The sequence below is a fragment of the Cicer arietinum genome, chromosome 6, assembly GCF_000331145.2.
Source record: "Cicer arietinum cultivar CDC Frontier isolate Library 1 chromosome 6, Cicar.CDCFrontier_v2.0, whole genome shotgun sequence".
In the NCBI taxonomy this organism is placed as follows: Eukaryota; Viridiplantae; Streptophyta; class Magnoliopsida; order Fabales; family Fabaceae; genus Cicer; species Cicer arietinum.
The window spans coordinates 17,176,047-17,192,987 of NC_021165.2; the positions used below are offsets into that span (position 1 = coordinate 17,176,047).

Here is a 16,941-nt window from a genome sequence, read left to right on the forward strand (position 1 = left end):
GGCACAACATAATTCTTGTCTTGTATGTTATTTATTGCAGTATTTCAGCACTCTATTCTGTGTAACATAGTTCACTACACTATGTCTCCTACCACAACTCTTTGCCCCTTCCCATAGCTCACATGCTTCCCGTGTCAACACAAGTTTGCACATAATGTTGCGTGTGAATTCTTCCACGATCACAATTGCCTTCTTCTGAACCTCCATTGTCCCGGTATGTGAGCTCCTCCATAGGACCTCATCAATCCTATTTTGTTGTAATTGCTCTATGGTTTCCTATTAATGAATTTATTGGAACAAATCTAATGACTTCATGACAATTGATTCGATTTTGGTGTATTAGTTGATAAGAAAGAATTCATAGTAGTTTTGAAAATTTGAGATAAAAAAAGATATTTGTAATTATACTAATCAATATTCTTTATTTACGTCTATCTTTAAAACATGAAAAGTTGATTTCTACAATATGACATTATATTATATAAGTATTTTTGAACTTACCATGGATGAACTATTTCGATCATTTCAAAATATTTGGTCAAACTCTATCATTGTCGAGAAATCACTAAAACATTTTTTGTTGGAGAACCCTGTCAACGTACAGACATTAATTAAGTAGATCCGACTAAATATGTTAAGTCTATATTTACATCTTATCATATCATTAGGGTTGAGTTAGAATCATCTAAATTTCTTGAATACACCTATAGCATATGGTGTCTCTCTATTAGCATTGACCCACGTGAGCAATTTTGCCCGAAAAGAAAACCTTAGTATTGAAGTCACCAATTACCGTGTTCAGTCTCATTGATTCTCATCCAGTATAAAAAACCCACCGACCTAACCCAACTTCTGTCTTAAAAATCTTGTTTCTTCAAAATTACACCCATACCAGGTTCTTTCTCTCTCTCTTTTTTCTGTTTCCCATAGTTAATTAATCACGCGTTTCTTGTACGGTAACGTTCTTTGGGATTTGATCATTCATTTTTGCTTCTTATTACAGAACAGCATCTCAATTACGGATTCATGCGTCTGGAGTAGTATCATCGGATTTGATTCCCCATAAACGCCTCAATAATTCTCCATTTACTGCCCCTAATTATTGGTACTTTTTTATTTTATTTTCTTCATTATCCTTTGTTTGTTTTTTACTTACAAAATTATACACAAGGTTTGGTTTCAGGTTTTTAGTTCTGTTTTTTCTATGAAAATATGATTTTTATTTTGTTGTTCCGATTTGGTTCTGATTAGAAGAGTTTATGCCCAGTAGCCTATAAAGGTGAACAGTTTGGAATGCAAATTGGTGCTTTCTGTTTAAATTTAAATATATATTTTTTTCAATTGAATTTCTTTGCTCTAAATCTTGCCTTGATAAACCTAGGTTTCTGGAACTTTAGTTTTGTACTGGGTATTCATTTTGATTGCTTTGTTGTAAAGATAAGTTTTAGAAGTTGCATAAAGTATGTTTCTTTTGATTTGGGTTGTTAATCTTGGACTGCATGGGATTTTGGACCTTGATTCAATGTATAGCGTAGGTGAGGGTTGAGAGTTTTTTTTGGAGTTATTGTCATTTTCAATCATTCGGCGGTTGCATCAATAAGTGATTACAGACTCTTAAAATGCTGGGAATATGAACAAGACTTGGTTATAATCTTATTCACTTATCATCCATTGATATAAAGTAAATAAATACATGGACTGAACTGATGTGCATAGAGTGGAGTGATGCTTGGAATCGTTAGTAAGTACCATTATTTGGTATCGCGCAACCTTGTGTCAGCTCTGATTCCTGATCTAATGGTTCTAAATTCTAATTACAATTTGGTAGCCTGTGTTAATACTTGGTAGTTTTTTTTTTAACATTCTTAACCTTCTTCTGATTGGAGGAGAGAAACATTTTTTTCATAGTTCTGCTGATCTTTTTAACACTTATGATGCAAGTGTAATGGTTTCTGCGTTAAGCCTATTTTCGGTCTTGTGGCTACTGGCTAGAGTACCCTTGCCCTTAGCATTGCCTTGTCACAATCTTGTAAGAGGATATTTCTGATATTTTGTTTTGTTTAATGATGTCTTCACTCTATCCTGTGCAGGAAGCTCTGGTTTTCTAGTATACTGATGGCTAACCCAAGTAGCAAATCTACACAAGCAATGTCGTCGGACTCCTTGGAACAGAAGGGGAAAAATATTACTGAATCGAATGCAAGTATGCTTCAATGTCCTTTAAGCCAGCCGCAACGTAACTCCTTAGATGGGCCAGTAGCTATCCTTTGGGATATAGAAAATTGTCCCGTTCCAAGTGATGTACGCCCAGAAGATGTAGCAGGTAATATAAGAATGGCTCTGCAGGTGCACCCAGTAATTAAAGGAGCTGTTATGATGTTTTCTGCTTATGGGGATTTCAATGCTTTCCCCAGGCGACTTAGAGAGGGATGCCAGAGAACTGGTGTTAAACTTATTGATGTTCCCAATGGGAGAAAAGACGCTGCTGACAAAGCAATCTTGGTTGACATGTTCTTATTTGCTCTTGACAACCCTCCACCGTCCTCTATCATGCTAATCTCTGGAGACGTTGATTTTGCTCCAGCTCTCCACATTCTTGGTCAGCGGGGATATACTATAATTCTTGTCATCCCTGCTGGGGTTGGTGTTTCTTCTGCCCTATGCAATGCTGGTAAATTTGTCTGGGACTGGCCTATTGTGGCTCGTGGAGAAGGTTTTGTCCCTCCTACAAAGGCTTTTGTGCCACCCCGTGGAGGTTCAGTTGAGCTTGCTGGATATTTGATGGGATGCCAAATTAATGACAGCACTGATGGACAAAATGAAGAAGAAGCAATAGTTTATAGAGGGATGTCACAAAGCTATTACAACTCAAGGGAATTATCAGTGGTATCACAATCTCTGTCTGAATATAACTCGTCACACATGTCTTGCTTGCCATCAACTATGAGATCGCACAGCCTTCCATCTGGATTGAATGATGTTGCTGGAGGACCTATGCCTTCTAGTGACAATACTGAATGCGAGATATGGGTACAGCCTGGGGATTTAAATGGTCTCAAGGCACAGCTGGTAAGGTTGCTTGAACTTTTTGGAGGATGTCTGCCCTTGGTCCGAGTTCCAGCAGATTATCAGAAAATTTATGGTAGGCCACTTTTTATATCTGATTATGGGGCATTCAAGTTGGTCAATCTTTTCAAAAAAATGGATGATGTCATTGCTGTGGACGGGAAAGGGTCTCGCAAATTTGTTTTTCTCAGAAACAGGAAGGCAGGCCCAAGTGCTCCTCCACTGTCTCTTGCAAAGAAAGATAAGAAAGGAAAAGGGGCAATGGAAGAGATCGCAAATGTTGTTGTTGGGGGTTGCTCTTCGGATGAGTTGTCAGATGAAGAAAGAGTAGTCATAGAAGAACAGGATGAAAGAAGTTTTACACGAAAGGGTAATCAGGGGAGAGCAGCCAGATGTGAAATTGATGACAGCATTCTTGAGCAGTTTAAGTGTGAGCTGCAGGAGATTCTAGTCAGCTATTCCTGTCGGATACTTCTAAGTTGTTTTGAGGCTGTATATCAGCAACGCTACAAGAAACAGTTGGAATATCAGAGGTTTGGTGTGGACAAGTTGGAGGATTTGTTGGAGAAAGTGAGTGATGTGGTAGTATTGCATGAGGAACCAGTAAGCAAGAGGAAATTCCTGGCTGCTGTGGGTAGTTAGAAAACTTAAGCAAAAGACTGCTTTATCCTTTATGGTGTTTTTAAGGCAAATGCTACTGTATGCCTTAGGAGCACTGGTTAAGGAATCAAAAGTAAAAAGCTTTTATTGAAAAATGTAGTATTTAATGTTTTACTAATGCTATATTTTTTCAATAATTAAGTTCTATTTTGATTTCTTAACCTCGGGGTGCTCTTTTTGAGAACCCTTAAATGTTTACCGCCACCAATCGTCAGCAAATACATATTCTCCCTAGCAACCTCATCCTTTTCAGTTTATTTATTTCTTTGTCTTGTTAAGATGATCTGCTGGGCGTATGTGTTTTTTTATAGTCACTGTCCTGCATGTATTTGAACCTTGTAAAATTACTCTGCTCCTTATTTTCAGTAAACCGGTAGAATGTGTAAAAGTTGTAGCTTTTTCACTTAAACTCCATATCCATATACAATTTTTACATGCATGTTGACTTATTGAGATACGAATTCCTAGTTGATATTTTTTATGGTTTTGCACATGGAAAGTTCAGTTGGAGGTGATTGATTTTGGCCATTGCTGTGATTGTGTGTCAAACAGGGGCAATGAAACCTATTTAGATAAACATCTTAATCAAGTGTTTATATCATAAAGTATTTATCATTTAAGTATAAGTTAATTCTATAACAAAAGATAAAATAAAGTCAAATTGTTTATAAAAACTATTTTTATTGACTCTCTAATATGTGCACAAGTGCTTATATTATTATATAAGCTCAAATAAAACAACTTAAAAAGTTTAAGATTTTTCTCCTATTTTCAGATATTTGGATTTTGGTCTCTCAAGAAAGTATCAAGGACCATTGCCATAAATAGAAACTCTTGGAACTAACACCACATTGAATTTGTAGGTTTAAAAGGCAATCTTAAACAATTTCTCAAGTTTATAACAATGAACAAAGAAAGTTTATATGCAACTGCAAGCCAGAGCGGATGATAGAAGCAAAGAAAATCATATATTTCTCATTTCTCCAAACCAAATATTCATATATATGGACGCTTTAAGTGTCTTTCCTACTTCTAATAAACCAAAATTTGAAATGAGAAATTCCAGTCAACAACCTAATAACTGTTTCAGACTGAAAATATATTTGGTGATGACTGTGGAGACCCATTTTCTAGTAAAAAGCTTCTGCTACAATACGACCGAGATGTACTCGAAGATGAAGCAAGATATCTTCCATCCCCGCTGTTAGAATTCCCTTCATTTCTGAGCATTTTCCCTTTGCTTCTTCTGCCTCTCTGTTCATTTCCCTGACTCTCTTCATCTTCAACAGCTTGTAGAAACTCACTGTGTATTGGTTCTGATGTCTCATACAGAAGCCTAAGGACTTGTTTAATTGAAGGTCTTGCCCTTCCTTCTCTTTGGGTGCACCATCCTATTATAGAAATTACTGTTTGAAGCTGATCTAAGTCAAAAGACTCCCTCACATTGGGATCTACTAGCTCTAATAATCTAGTTTCTGATTCCATGTAAGGTTTGGCCCATTCTACCAAATTCTTATTGTCTTGAATAGCTCTTCTTCCTGTCACAATTTCCAGTAGTAACACCCCAAAACTGTATATATCGCTTTTCTCGGTGAGCTCTTGAGTAACAACATATTCCGGATCCATATAACCTGGAATGCATTTAACATCCAGAATTTAGTATTGTCATTGCTGACCGATTGTGCCTTGAATTCTCAGATATAGTACACCATCTTTTGAAATATATACAAGGCCAAACTACATAACGGAAACATGGTGAAGAAGGAAAGAAGTTATACCCGGAGTTCCCCAGATTTCACTGTTTACAGGTTCGAAGCATATCGAACCATCTTTTGAAGCTTGTGCAAGGCCAAAATCAGCTATCTGTGAAATGGTGTAACATAGGGAAAAAGGAATTAGTTAAACTTCACTAGTATTTAATGGAACGATGTAGATTTACACTATTCATCATACATAACATCATATCAATCTTGTGGTGTTTTGAACTCTTTCAGTGCAAAATGAATAGTAATAGAAGTGGTGGCATGCAATCAGAGAATCATTCAACCTTAGCAACAAAGTTCTCATCCAGTAAAGTGTTGCTAGACTTGATATCTCTGTGAAACAGTGGAGGATCACAATAGAAATGAAGGTACTCCTGCACATGAGAGAGAAGAACGTCAAAAAATAAAAATGAAGGATCAAAAGCAGTAAACCAGTCGATTAAAATAAAGCTTGAAATGAAACAAATCATTCAGTCAGAGAAATTACCAGTGCATTAGCCACATCAATGGCTATTTGGATTCTAGCTCGCCAACTTAATGGTGTTTTACCAGGGGCTGTACAAATCAGCAAAATATATCACTTGAGATTAAGAGGTTAGTTGGAGAAACAAGCTAGGATATTGTCTGTTTCCTCACTATTGTAATGCCATTATTTTGTTTCATCCATGTATCAGTACAGCGGAAGGTGATACTAATTAGCAGATGTTGCACAAACGCACACAAGATCCACTAGAACAGTAATGCGCATGAGAGAGAGGTTTGTAATGCAGTCAAACAATATCTTAAATATGCCAGTGAAATAAATGTATAGATGAGAGGCATACAATGAAGATGATCTTTTAAGCTTCCATTTCCCATGTACTCATACAACAGAAACCTGCCATTAGATGTGGAGAAGGTTGGATTAGCCAATATATGTTGTCAAAGAACATAAGTGAGCACATAGAAACAGATACCTCTCTTGTTTATTGATGCAAAAGCCTCTTAACGCAACAAGATGCCGATGGTGCAGCCGAGCAAGAAGCTCAATTTCTCTGCAGAAGTCATCCTCTCCCTGTTCTGAGACTCTGTTCATCCGCTTTACTGCTGCAACTTGGCCATCACTAAAATGAGCTTTATATACTATTCCAAATCCCCCTTGGCCAATAATGGTGCTAAACCCCTCTGTTGCCTTCTTTATCTCTTTGAAGTTGAACTTCCGAAACATAGATGAAGAGCCTGCACCCCCCTCCCAGAAAGAAAAAACCAACCCCAAACAAGAAGCAAAGAATCCCAGGAAAAATAAATAAAGCACTGGTTTTGATGTTACTCTAAGAAAGAAAATATAAAAAAAAAAATGAAATAAATCAGAACCTCACCTTCCTGAAATTTCCATGTTGCCATAGAAGGTAGGGTTTTTGAACAGGGTTTACCAAAATTATTAGGCTCGTCTAGCTCTCTGCTTTTTTGGCGAATTAGAACTATCAAGACTATGAGCGTCACAAAAGCAACAGCTGTAACTGCAATAGCAATACATGGAACTAATGTCAAGTGAAACGAATGGTGTTTTCCCTTAGAAGGTAGACCTAACAATAGTTGACTTGGACTATCAGCAGCAACCAGTGGACTTGGTGAAGCCTCGGGAGCAGGTAATGATGAGGATGATTCTGAAACTAGAATCACAGTTGGAAAAAACATGATCAGCTAAGTTTAACTCTATTGGTAACAATGTACAGACTTTATGGTATATGTTTAATGAACATTTTGTTCTTTGACAAGGAATCTCCCCAGGAATAGCTGTGGAATTAACATTTAATAAGAAAAACAAAAAAGAGTCGCAATTTATCCAGTTCCTCCGAGCTTAATTCAGCTTTAGAATGAATTTTGAGTACTGTTTCTATTCATGCCTTGACATGCCAATTGAAAGGGTTTTTAGCAACCATTTCTTATTTTGAAAGAAGCTATTATTATGACGGGTATCTATAACATTCTAAAGTAGAGATCTCAACCAATCATATTGCTTCATATGATAATAAGTCTCGTGCATATAATTATGTACGTAGTAGTATTAACAAATGAATAAATTTTTGTACATAGAGACAGCTTAAGACAGTGTATCACAACAAATCTAGTTAAAACTTTTAATTTAAAATAGTTATTACCTGGAGGCCCGAGAAGTCCTTGAACCCCAAAGAAACAACTTGCAATATCAGTGGTATATATCTCATCAACTTGGCTTGCTAGTGCAGCAAAAGTGGCATCACGACATGTACTCAATGTAATATTATCTTCAATTCCTAAATGATGCAGATAACCAATGCTGGCGTTTAAGCACTTCTTACATTTACTTTCCTTTCCAAGTGGCACTTTGCAATATTTTGTGACCTCCACAAATCTGGGAGATTGCAGCATCTGCATGACACTAGTTCGACCCTTGCATTCATAATTAACGGGAATTTTTGTCCCGAATCCACAGAAAACTGTTGCAAGTTGTGGAACTCCATAAAGTTGCAAGTTCTGAGATATGGTTTGGAGGCAGACATCAGAGGAATTAAGAGGAACCCCTAGGTTGCTTGTTGCATTAGCAAAACGAGCAACAGAAATTGCAATATTAGCATTAATGTAGCGACAACATTTTCCTCGCTCACTTTGGTCAGAGCATAAAGAGGACGCCAGTGTAAAGTTTGAAGCAGTAAAATTCAAAGGGCAATCTGAAAAAGGAGTAGCAATATCAGATCACTAAAACTAAATCCCAATATTTGTTTCACCAAATTCTCACCATATTGGTTTGGGATACATGCTTCTTTTATTACTTTCGCTGTTTCCAGTAACTATATATGCAACATGAAAGCTTTTGGTTCCCAACCCAATTCAAAAAACCCCCTGGATAAATCTTGAATATGAAAAATGTTGTGCATGTGCATATAGCTTAACGAAAGGAGTTGGTTACTGATTATTACGATTCACAGATAGCTCTAAGCCTGATGTTCATAGGCATGTGTCTTATTTAGCCACAACATACATTTTGACATTATCTCACAAACACAACAGAAAAATGAACTAGAATTAAATAAGTAACATTGAAGAAACATGGATTGGAATTTGGATATGATTTTATAGATCATCTTTTACTTCAAAGCATTGTTATAATTAGAGGAACAAAATAAGAGAGCTGGTTATGTTTTAGACTCCTAAAATCTTACACCCCTTCTTGCAAAAGTTTTTTGCGTCCAAAGCATGGACAAAAAAGATGTTTTGAAATGGGGGGTTGGGTCGCTCAACTAGTTTGAGCAAAGAGTTGAAAGAAGTTGGAGGAGTTAAATGATCAGAGTTTAAACTCTAGTGAAGGGGAAAATATTAACATAACAATTAATACTATGATTTTCCTATAAAAAAAAGGTTCTGAAATTACAATGTAACTAGAATAATAGGGGCAGCAAAGTTCAAACTTGTGACTATTTCATCAAGGACAAAAATGATTTTGTATCTACAATTACATGCCTTAAATTGCATATAAACAAGTCTAAAAACATCAATTTTATATGGAGTACTAGTTCATGACAGTACAAAGTACAACAGAAAATGTAAGCTATAAGCTATAGGCTTATCCAATAACTACTTACTACTAGTATTAAATAAGGTCAAAAATTGCCCCTTTTCAGTAGTAACCCACTGTATTCCACTTTGAGCAGACCTAGAGTAATAGCTACTACTATTTTACATGGTTATGAATCTGGGGTGTGCTAAAAAATTACTATCCTGATTTCTGCAACCATTGTAGTACAAATTGATCAAGTTTCCTAGTTCAACCAACTTTACTTTATAAACGACAAAAAAAAAGGGGGGTAATGAAATGCTAGCAATGTGGGAGTACGTTATTTTTATTTCCCAAATTAACAAAAGCTAAGAATGAGTTGATATTAGGTCATGAATGGAAGCAAAAGGGGTAACCACAAATATGTAAATGCAGCAAGAATATTATACTAGCAATCAAATAGAACAACAAGCTTCATTAAATGCACTTGTTTAGTTCTTTAACATAAAAAAGGGGGGAAAGGGTAGAAGATAGCGTAGCAAAATCCAAGAAAGGAAAGAACTTTAGAATGAATGAATGAACTAACCAGCCATTACAAGAGGAAGGTGCATTCCAAGAAAATGTAACAATCCTAACAAATAGGGAAATCCATAGAGGAACATGGTTGAGTTGGAAAAAGAAGAAAAAGTTAAAGAATTTAAGAGCATATGTGAAGGTACAATAGAAGAAGAAGGTACTTGAAGTTAACCCATTTTGGGAACACCGTTCAATAGTGTTGCAATTGCAACAAACAATAGTTTTATTTTTTATTTTTTTATATCAGAATGAATATGTAAATGTTTACTGTTGTGCGAGAGAGAGAAAGGGTTTTGTAGTATTGCTTGGCTCTATAATTAACGTGATCTGATGAATAACAGTAACAATTTTTTTTTTTATGCTTAAGTGGGGTACACCTTTATTTAATTTAGATTCTAGGGCCCAGAAGTTTCCCTTCATCATGTTGTTGTTGTTATGCCATGCCAATTCCTTCTCAAAATACTAGTACTCATGTGATCATTTTTCTTATTGTTGGTAATTACTCAATTGTGGTGGATAAAGATGATTGAATCTCCCACTAACACTAGCATGTGTTCTGAATTGGGTTTATTTTTGGAATTTCGCAATTAATTATCTTTAATGAGATTGGTTTTATCTTACATGAAGATGTACCTTCTCTTGATTTAAATTTTCATTAGAAAAATAAAATCAAAATGGTGATAGTGTATTTGGATTTAGGATTTAATATGAAATTAATTGGTTAAAGGTGAATTATTGAGTTGACTTTAAAATCAAAAAATTATTGAATATATAATATGCAATTTGATTTATACAAAAAAAAAAATGACCTTATTGTTTTAATGGATTAAATTAATAATTGAAAGTATTGCACTTAAGGTGGGAATATGTCAGGTTGACCGAGAGACGTATAGTCTATATCACGTCAGATTTTTTTTAAATAGACAAAGCTAAGACTTCTAAAACAAAAATTATTTAGTTTAAAATTCATGTTCCATATCACCTAAATAAGTCTTTTAAACTGACTTATTTAAATAAATATAAATAATTATTTTTACTATTATAATTATTATATTAAATTTTGATTTTTTTTTAGGTATTCAACTTTTAGTAATTTATACATGTTAGATTTCTTTAGTTTTTGACATATTTAAATGTATTATTATAAAATAGAATTAAATTAAGATGTGTATAAAATCATATTCTTTAAAATGTCATGTTAAATATTAAAACATAACTTAATTTAATTGATATACTAACTTTTTAATCTATTTAAAGATAAGTTTGGTTATTTATTCAAAAATGTTAAAATGATATAAACTTTTAAATAGGATAATAGAATTTACCAGACTTTTAGAATCGGACATAAAAAAATAAATTTATGGCATGTCACGAGTTAAACTTTAAGTCTTATATTTTTTTACTGATGAGACTCAACTCTAACAAAACTTAACTCGATTAAGCCTATTCTCATCTCCTAATTGTATTCATTGAAAAAGCAACGTGACTAGCATGTCTTAAAAGAGTTATATAAAGGACAAATACTTGTTTTACTGCATTTATGTATGACCTGAAATAATGAAATGTCTGTATCTTCTTATACTTTTGATTTGTCTTTTTTCTTTCCTTCAATTTTATTGTGTGACAGTATGTATCACTTGTTATTTTGGCATACAATTGAAACCTTGGTTTGTATTCCCAGCTTCAATATATACCTCCATTTTCCCTTTATGTGTGCTTTAAATCAAATGGCTAAATGAATTGTTGTTGGTGTTTAGTTTCAAATCTGTTTGGTACATAACTTTTGTCCCAAAAAGGAATAGATTCTTTTCTTACACATTGTAAAAGCTTAATCCTTTACGTGGCTGTTAGTGTTTCTTTGCGTTTTGAGGGTTGAAATTGAAAGAGGAGAGTGTTTATTGGTTAAATTCTATTTATATTATTTTTTATTCAAAATTCTTCCGTATACTCTACTTTATATATTAAAATGTCATAATTTTTTTATCACTACGAGTTCGCAAGGTATGAATGCCACTACATGAAAAAATATACTTTTTTTTTCAATAAAATGAAATAGGATCATCTATTACTTTTTCTTTTTTATAATAAATTATTAATGGATAATTTAATAAATAAAAAATAATTAAAACAATCAAAATATATATTCTAACAACTTCTTCATGTGTTTTGCATTCTAGTGCCAAAACAAACATGTCGTGTTATTTTAACAACCTCCTCTGTATGTTTTGCAGTCTATTCAAATTCATTATATTTTGTTACCAACTTCCACTTATTTGAGACTTGAGGGTCACATAGGACCCAACCATCTCTCCTATCTATTAGTTACTTAATTCTACCATAATTGATTTATTTATGAGAAAAAAATTAAGATAAATGATATTTTCAATTTTTGATACAAATATTTAATTATAGTATTTAATTAGTAATATTTACATTATTTTCAATATAATATATTTTATTATATATTTATGATATTGATAATGCAACAATACATAATAAGATTAATTTGATAAAAATAATATTTTTTTCTATTTTATTATTTACTTTTTTTAATATATAAAATAATTAAATAATTTAATTATTTTGGAAAAAAGATAATAATATAAAATAAAAATATATAATATTGGAGTGTGGACTTAATTAGCTGTATCAGCATCATGTGAAGTTCAGTGGGACCTCTAACCTATATATGGATGTGTGATGTGTCTATTATCATTACGTGATCGTTTTAGCAAGCACCAATAGAAGATGTATCGTAAGTTTGTAACTGATGTTTAAAGTTTTTATACATATATTAAAAAATAGATATAGTTGTTTATGTAATTTTTTAACTTAATTTTAAATAATATTTTAATTTTTTTTTTTCAGTTTGGTTATTATTTAATTCTATTATAAAAATTTTAAAATATAAAAATAAAAATATGAGTTCATTTGAATATTTGAGTTATAAATTTGATGAAATTTGTATTATATTGAAGATGATAATTAATTTTATAAGTTTTGTTTGAAAATTTTGATGAATTTTTGTAAAAAATGATAACATTGTTAACATTTTAAAACATAAAAGATTAAATTTTTTACTTAAAATTAAATAAAGGACCAAATAAAAAAAAAATAATAATTTTATCTAAAATTAAGTTAAGAAACCACGTGAGCAATTATGCCTAAAAAATATAATAACTAAAAGAAATAAAAAAAAAGTCAATTTATCAAATTATTTATCTTAATTATTATTGTATTTTTTTTAATATTATCAATACAAAATATAATAATATTTTGAAAGTTATTTATATAGTAATCATTAAAGGGATAGTATACGAAAAAAAATAATTGAAGTTAAATTAAAACTTGTAAATGACATTCAATTTAAAATAATTTATTTTTATTAAAGTGGCAATCATTGTAAGATGGAGGGAGTACACGGTTAGATTTCATCATCTATTACTTCTTATCATGAGTTATTCATGCTAAATCTAATCCATTAAACTTCTTCGCACATAGCTTCTCCTTTCTTTTTCTTCCTCGTTCCCAGCTACTGCTCTATGTGTGTCGGTAAGTTATTTGTTAGATTGAGAAAACGGTAAATTTGGTGATAATTTACATAAATCTTTTAATTACTCCAAATAAAGTATCGATTAAGCGAATCATTCTTAAATACTTTAACAAACACAATAAATGTAAATTTGAAAGAAACTAAAACACCACAACAAGACACGAAACATAAGTGATACACTATGAAGACAAACAATATAACACGTCACACAAAAACAACGAAATCACAAAATAAAATGAGAAAAAATAAATAAAATATATGCGAAAAACCACTTATATTTAATAAAAAGAGAGAGAATAAAATAATTTAGAGAAATGATTTTAGACAAATAAAATATAAACTTAAATAATTTTTCTAAAAAAAAAATAAAGTTTCTTTTTTAGTGGAAGAGAAGCCGCTATAGTAAACCCTAATATCCATTAAGTTGATAAATAAAAAATATAAAAAACCAAGAAAGAAAGAAAACTAACATGTTAAGTTGATCAAAAAATAAAAGATACATTTTTTTTTCTGTGGCCTTTTGTTTTGTTTTTCTCATATTGCTATTTTTAAAAAGAAACACAACACTAAACTCTTGCAACTTGTGACTACATGATGCTTTAAGTTATTCTTAATAAAACATGTATTGATTCATTCATTTTCATTAGAAGTGGTAAAATGGATGGATATAAATTCAGATTGAAATGGATAGATCAAAATAATCTATTAATTTATTTACAGTTTACTAAAAGTTTTCTTAAAAATTGAATTTAATCAATCCATTAAAAATAAAAATCATCTAATTCATCAATTATCAAATTTTAATGGATGGATATTCATTTAATCCACTTAATAATTTTTTAATATTATAATAAACTATATACATACAATAATATAATAATAATAATGGCTTTTAATTATTGTATGAAATAAATAATAATTTTTATTATTCCTAAAATTAATTAATTTATTATTTTAAAATGCTATTTTTAAAAAAATATTAATAAGACTATTTTTTGTATTATTTTTAAAAATAAAACTGTTTTTAAAATATTAAAAGATACTGAAAAAGTTACTGTTTTTAAATATTTTAAAAGAGTTGTTTAAAACAGTTTTTTATATTATTATTTTTTTAATCATTTTTAAATATACAATTAATTTATTAATTAATCATTAAATAATAGAAGTGGTGGCCAGAGGCCGTGTTTCGACAGTCATAATAGCGACAGTGGTCCAATGGTAAACTACAGTGGTCTGACGGCTGACCACCATCAACCACCATCATATTTAAGTTAATAACTAATAAATTATTACTTTTAAAATAATTATTTTTTAAAAGTAATTAAAAAAAAATTATGTTTTTTATTTCAGCAAAAAAAAATATGTGTTTTTTTATTACGACAATATCTTTTTTTTAATAAAATTATGTTTTATAATAAAAATAAATCATCATTTAAATTATTTTTTTAAAATATAATATAGATATTAGTAATAAAAATAATATTTAAAAATTCTGATTTCTTTAAAAACAGTTTTTAAAATAACAATAAAAAATTATTTTTAGAATTAATTAGTTTTAAAATAAAATAAATGTGATTTTAAATTGTGTTTAAGGATGAAATTGAGTGGAAAAAATTAATGGTTGACTTGAAAGGAATATTTATTGAAAAGAAATGACAATTGAATTAAAGAATAAGAATTTAAATTGACATTAAATAAAGTGCATGAATTAAAATGACTATAAATATGAAGGAAGGTAAATGTCTCAAATATAAAATTGTAAGTAAGAATACATGAAGTAAAAGACTATAGAAACATATCAACAGAAATGTAAATTATTCGAAAGGTTAAAGTTATAGAATTAATTCAGAAGAATTTAAATATTTAAAAGATATACTTAAATTCCTGAAAACTTAAATTTATTTCTAATTTAAGAGTAAACTAGATATTGGTCGACGCTTTGCGCGGTAACATTTGATATATTAAATTAAAACTAAATTGTACTTTAATTTTATAAATATTATTTTTTGAATTTAGAAACAAAAATAATTAGTACATAATATTTGTTGAATGATATATTAAAAGTAGAGAAAATTTATGTTACACAAGTGAGATAAGCTTTGCATCATGCAAAAAAAAATTTATTGATCATTAGATCAAATGAGATATTACGATACTTAATGATTTAATGGTGGAAAATAAATTTATGCATGGTGCAAGATGGTCTTATCTATGTACATTAGAGAAAACTAAAAAGTAATCATTTTTAGTATGATGTTTATTATAGTTTTCTATCATATTTTTTAGATTTGTTCAGTATAATTGACAATGATTTAAAAAATCGAAGTTAAAATATTTATCTTTAACTAAATAATTTTGGCTTCGTATTTTATAAACATATACTAAAATTTATCTGATATTAATATACTAAAATTTTCTATCATCTATTGAAATCTGTTTAAATAAAATAGACAGTATATTTCAAGAATTATGTAAAATTTTGTATAAATAAAATTACGTCACAATATATTATTGTTTGTATGCTCATATTTAATATTCAACCAAATAATACTTTTCTAAGATGAAAAAACATTACAAGTCTTTTATTAGATAACCTTTTGAAAGTTTTTAAGGAAAAATATATGATAGATCCTTTAGTAAAATAATTTGAAATGAAATTTGAGCTGTAAATATAAAAAATATAGAAAAAAATAAATCATCAAAGTTGAAATAGTTTAGATAAAAATTGGTATGTCGTTGAAGAAAAATTAATATGTACTATGTAATTGCATTTAAATAGTGTATTTAAGAAAGACATTTTAAAATATTAAGAACCATCATATTATAATAAGTTAGACTAGTAATATGCAAGTTACCAAACTACTGATTATGAACTCCAATAAATTGAAACATTATAACAATGAAGCTATATAACTTGCATATTAAGTTATTTCAACTTGTTGATTGAATGAATGTTTGCAAATGGGAGTTACTTATGATGCAATAAATTCGATGATATAAAACCAAATAATTTTTATAGACAAATGGGAGTTACCAAATTTATTATATGATATAATTATGTAATAATGAGTTGAGAGAGAGTTGAGAGAGAGTTGATTTCGATTATAAAATTGGTGCAAGAACAAATAAAGAATAAAAAGAAAATATAAATTAATGGAATAATGGAAGAGTGGTAGCAAAACGAATTTTGAAGGTGCTACATCATAATATATTTGATGTGGCAAAATTTAGATGAAGTGTCAATAGATATAGTTAGGAGATTGTTTTAATATATTATAAATAGATAAACATTTTTTTTTTTATGTTTTTATAAATTTTTATCAAAGAAAGCTATAGAAGGTAAGATCAGTGGCGGAACTTGACTAAATAGTTTGGGTGGCCGACGTAAAATTACAATATGTATAAAGCAAATAATATTATATAGCAAAAAATTAAGTTATAAAAAGCTTAATTAACTTGAAATCATCAATAATAGACCGAGAACTAATACTTGCAGCTAAATTTAAAGAGTTGAATTCTAAAACATGCATTCATTATTTATGTTTCTTTATTCTAAATTAGCAATTTAAAAAATAAATTTAGGAAACAAAATCAACAAACAGGCAACCATCATTCTAAATATGTCAAATATCTTGTTCAATAAATATAACAACAACAATTTAAATTAACCAATTTAGCAACAACCATTTAGTCATCATTCTAATCGAGCAGCCAACAATTTAACAAATTATTCTAAAATCAACAATTTAACAATCTAGCCATCATTCTAAAGCCGCCAACAATTTAACAAATCATTCTAAAATCAACAA

The 16,941-nt window shown here is 30.2% G+C and overlaps 2 protein-coding genes across 4 annotated transcripts; one reads left to right on the top strand and one right to left on the bottom strand.

Annotated features, from left to right (window-relative positions):
• Positions 1 to 737: 737 nt before the first annotated feature.
• Positions 738 to 4,140, top strand: LOC101505575 (uncharacterized). 2 transcript variants are annotated; one of them, XM_004505177.4, is made up of 3 exons: positions 738 to 895; positions 1,004 to 1,105; positions 2,091 to 4,140. In XM_004505177.4, exon 3 carries the CDS (start codon positions 2,116 to 2,118, stop codon positions 3,706 to 3,708), a length of 1,593 nt encoding a protein of 530 aa, XP_004505234.1. In that variant the 5' UTR covers positions 738 to 895; positions 1,004 to 1,105; positions 2,091 to 2,115; the 3' UTR covers positions 3,709 to 4,140. The 2 variants fall into 2 exon arrangements, with proteins under 2 accessions (XP_004505234.1, XP_027191350.1); XM_027335549.2 differs by lacking the exon at positions 738 to 895 and having other exon boundaries at positions 912 to 1,105.
• Positions 4,141 to 4,672: 532 nt separating this feature from the next.
• LOC101505904 (probable receptor-like protein kinase At1g49730) lies at positions 4,673 to 9,887 on the bottom strand. 2 transcript variants are annotated; one of them, XM_012717057.3, is made up of 9 exons: positions 9,590 to 9,887; positions 7,631 to 8,179; positions 6,848 to 6,988; positions 6,446 to 6,707; positions 6,314 to 6,366; positions 5,977 to 6,044; positions 5,774 to 5,863; positions 5,505 to 5,589; positions 4,673 to 5,357 (listed from the first exon to the last, which is right to left on the bottom strand). In XM_012717057.3, exons 1-9 carry the CDS (start codon positions 9,708 to 9,710, stop codon positions 4,813 to 4,815), a joined length of 1,914 nt encoding a protein of 637 aa, XP_012572511.1. In that variant the 5' UTR covers positions 9,711 to 9,887; the 3' UTR covers positions 4,673 to 4,812. The 2 variants fall into 2 exon arrangements, with proteins under 2 accessions (XP_012572511.1, XP_012572510.1); XM_012717056.3 differs by having other exon boundaries at positions 6,848 to 7,141; positions 9,590 to 9,885.
• Positions 9,888 to 16,941: the final 7,054 nt, after the last annotated feature.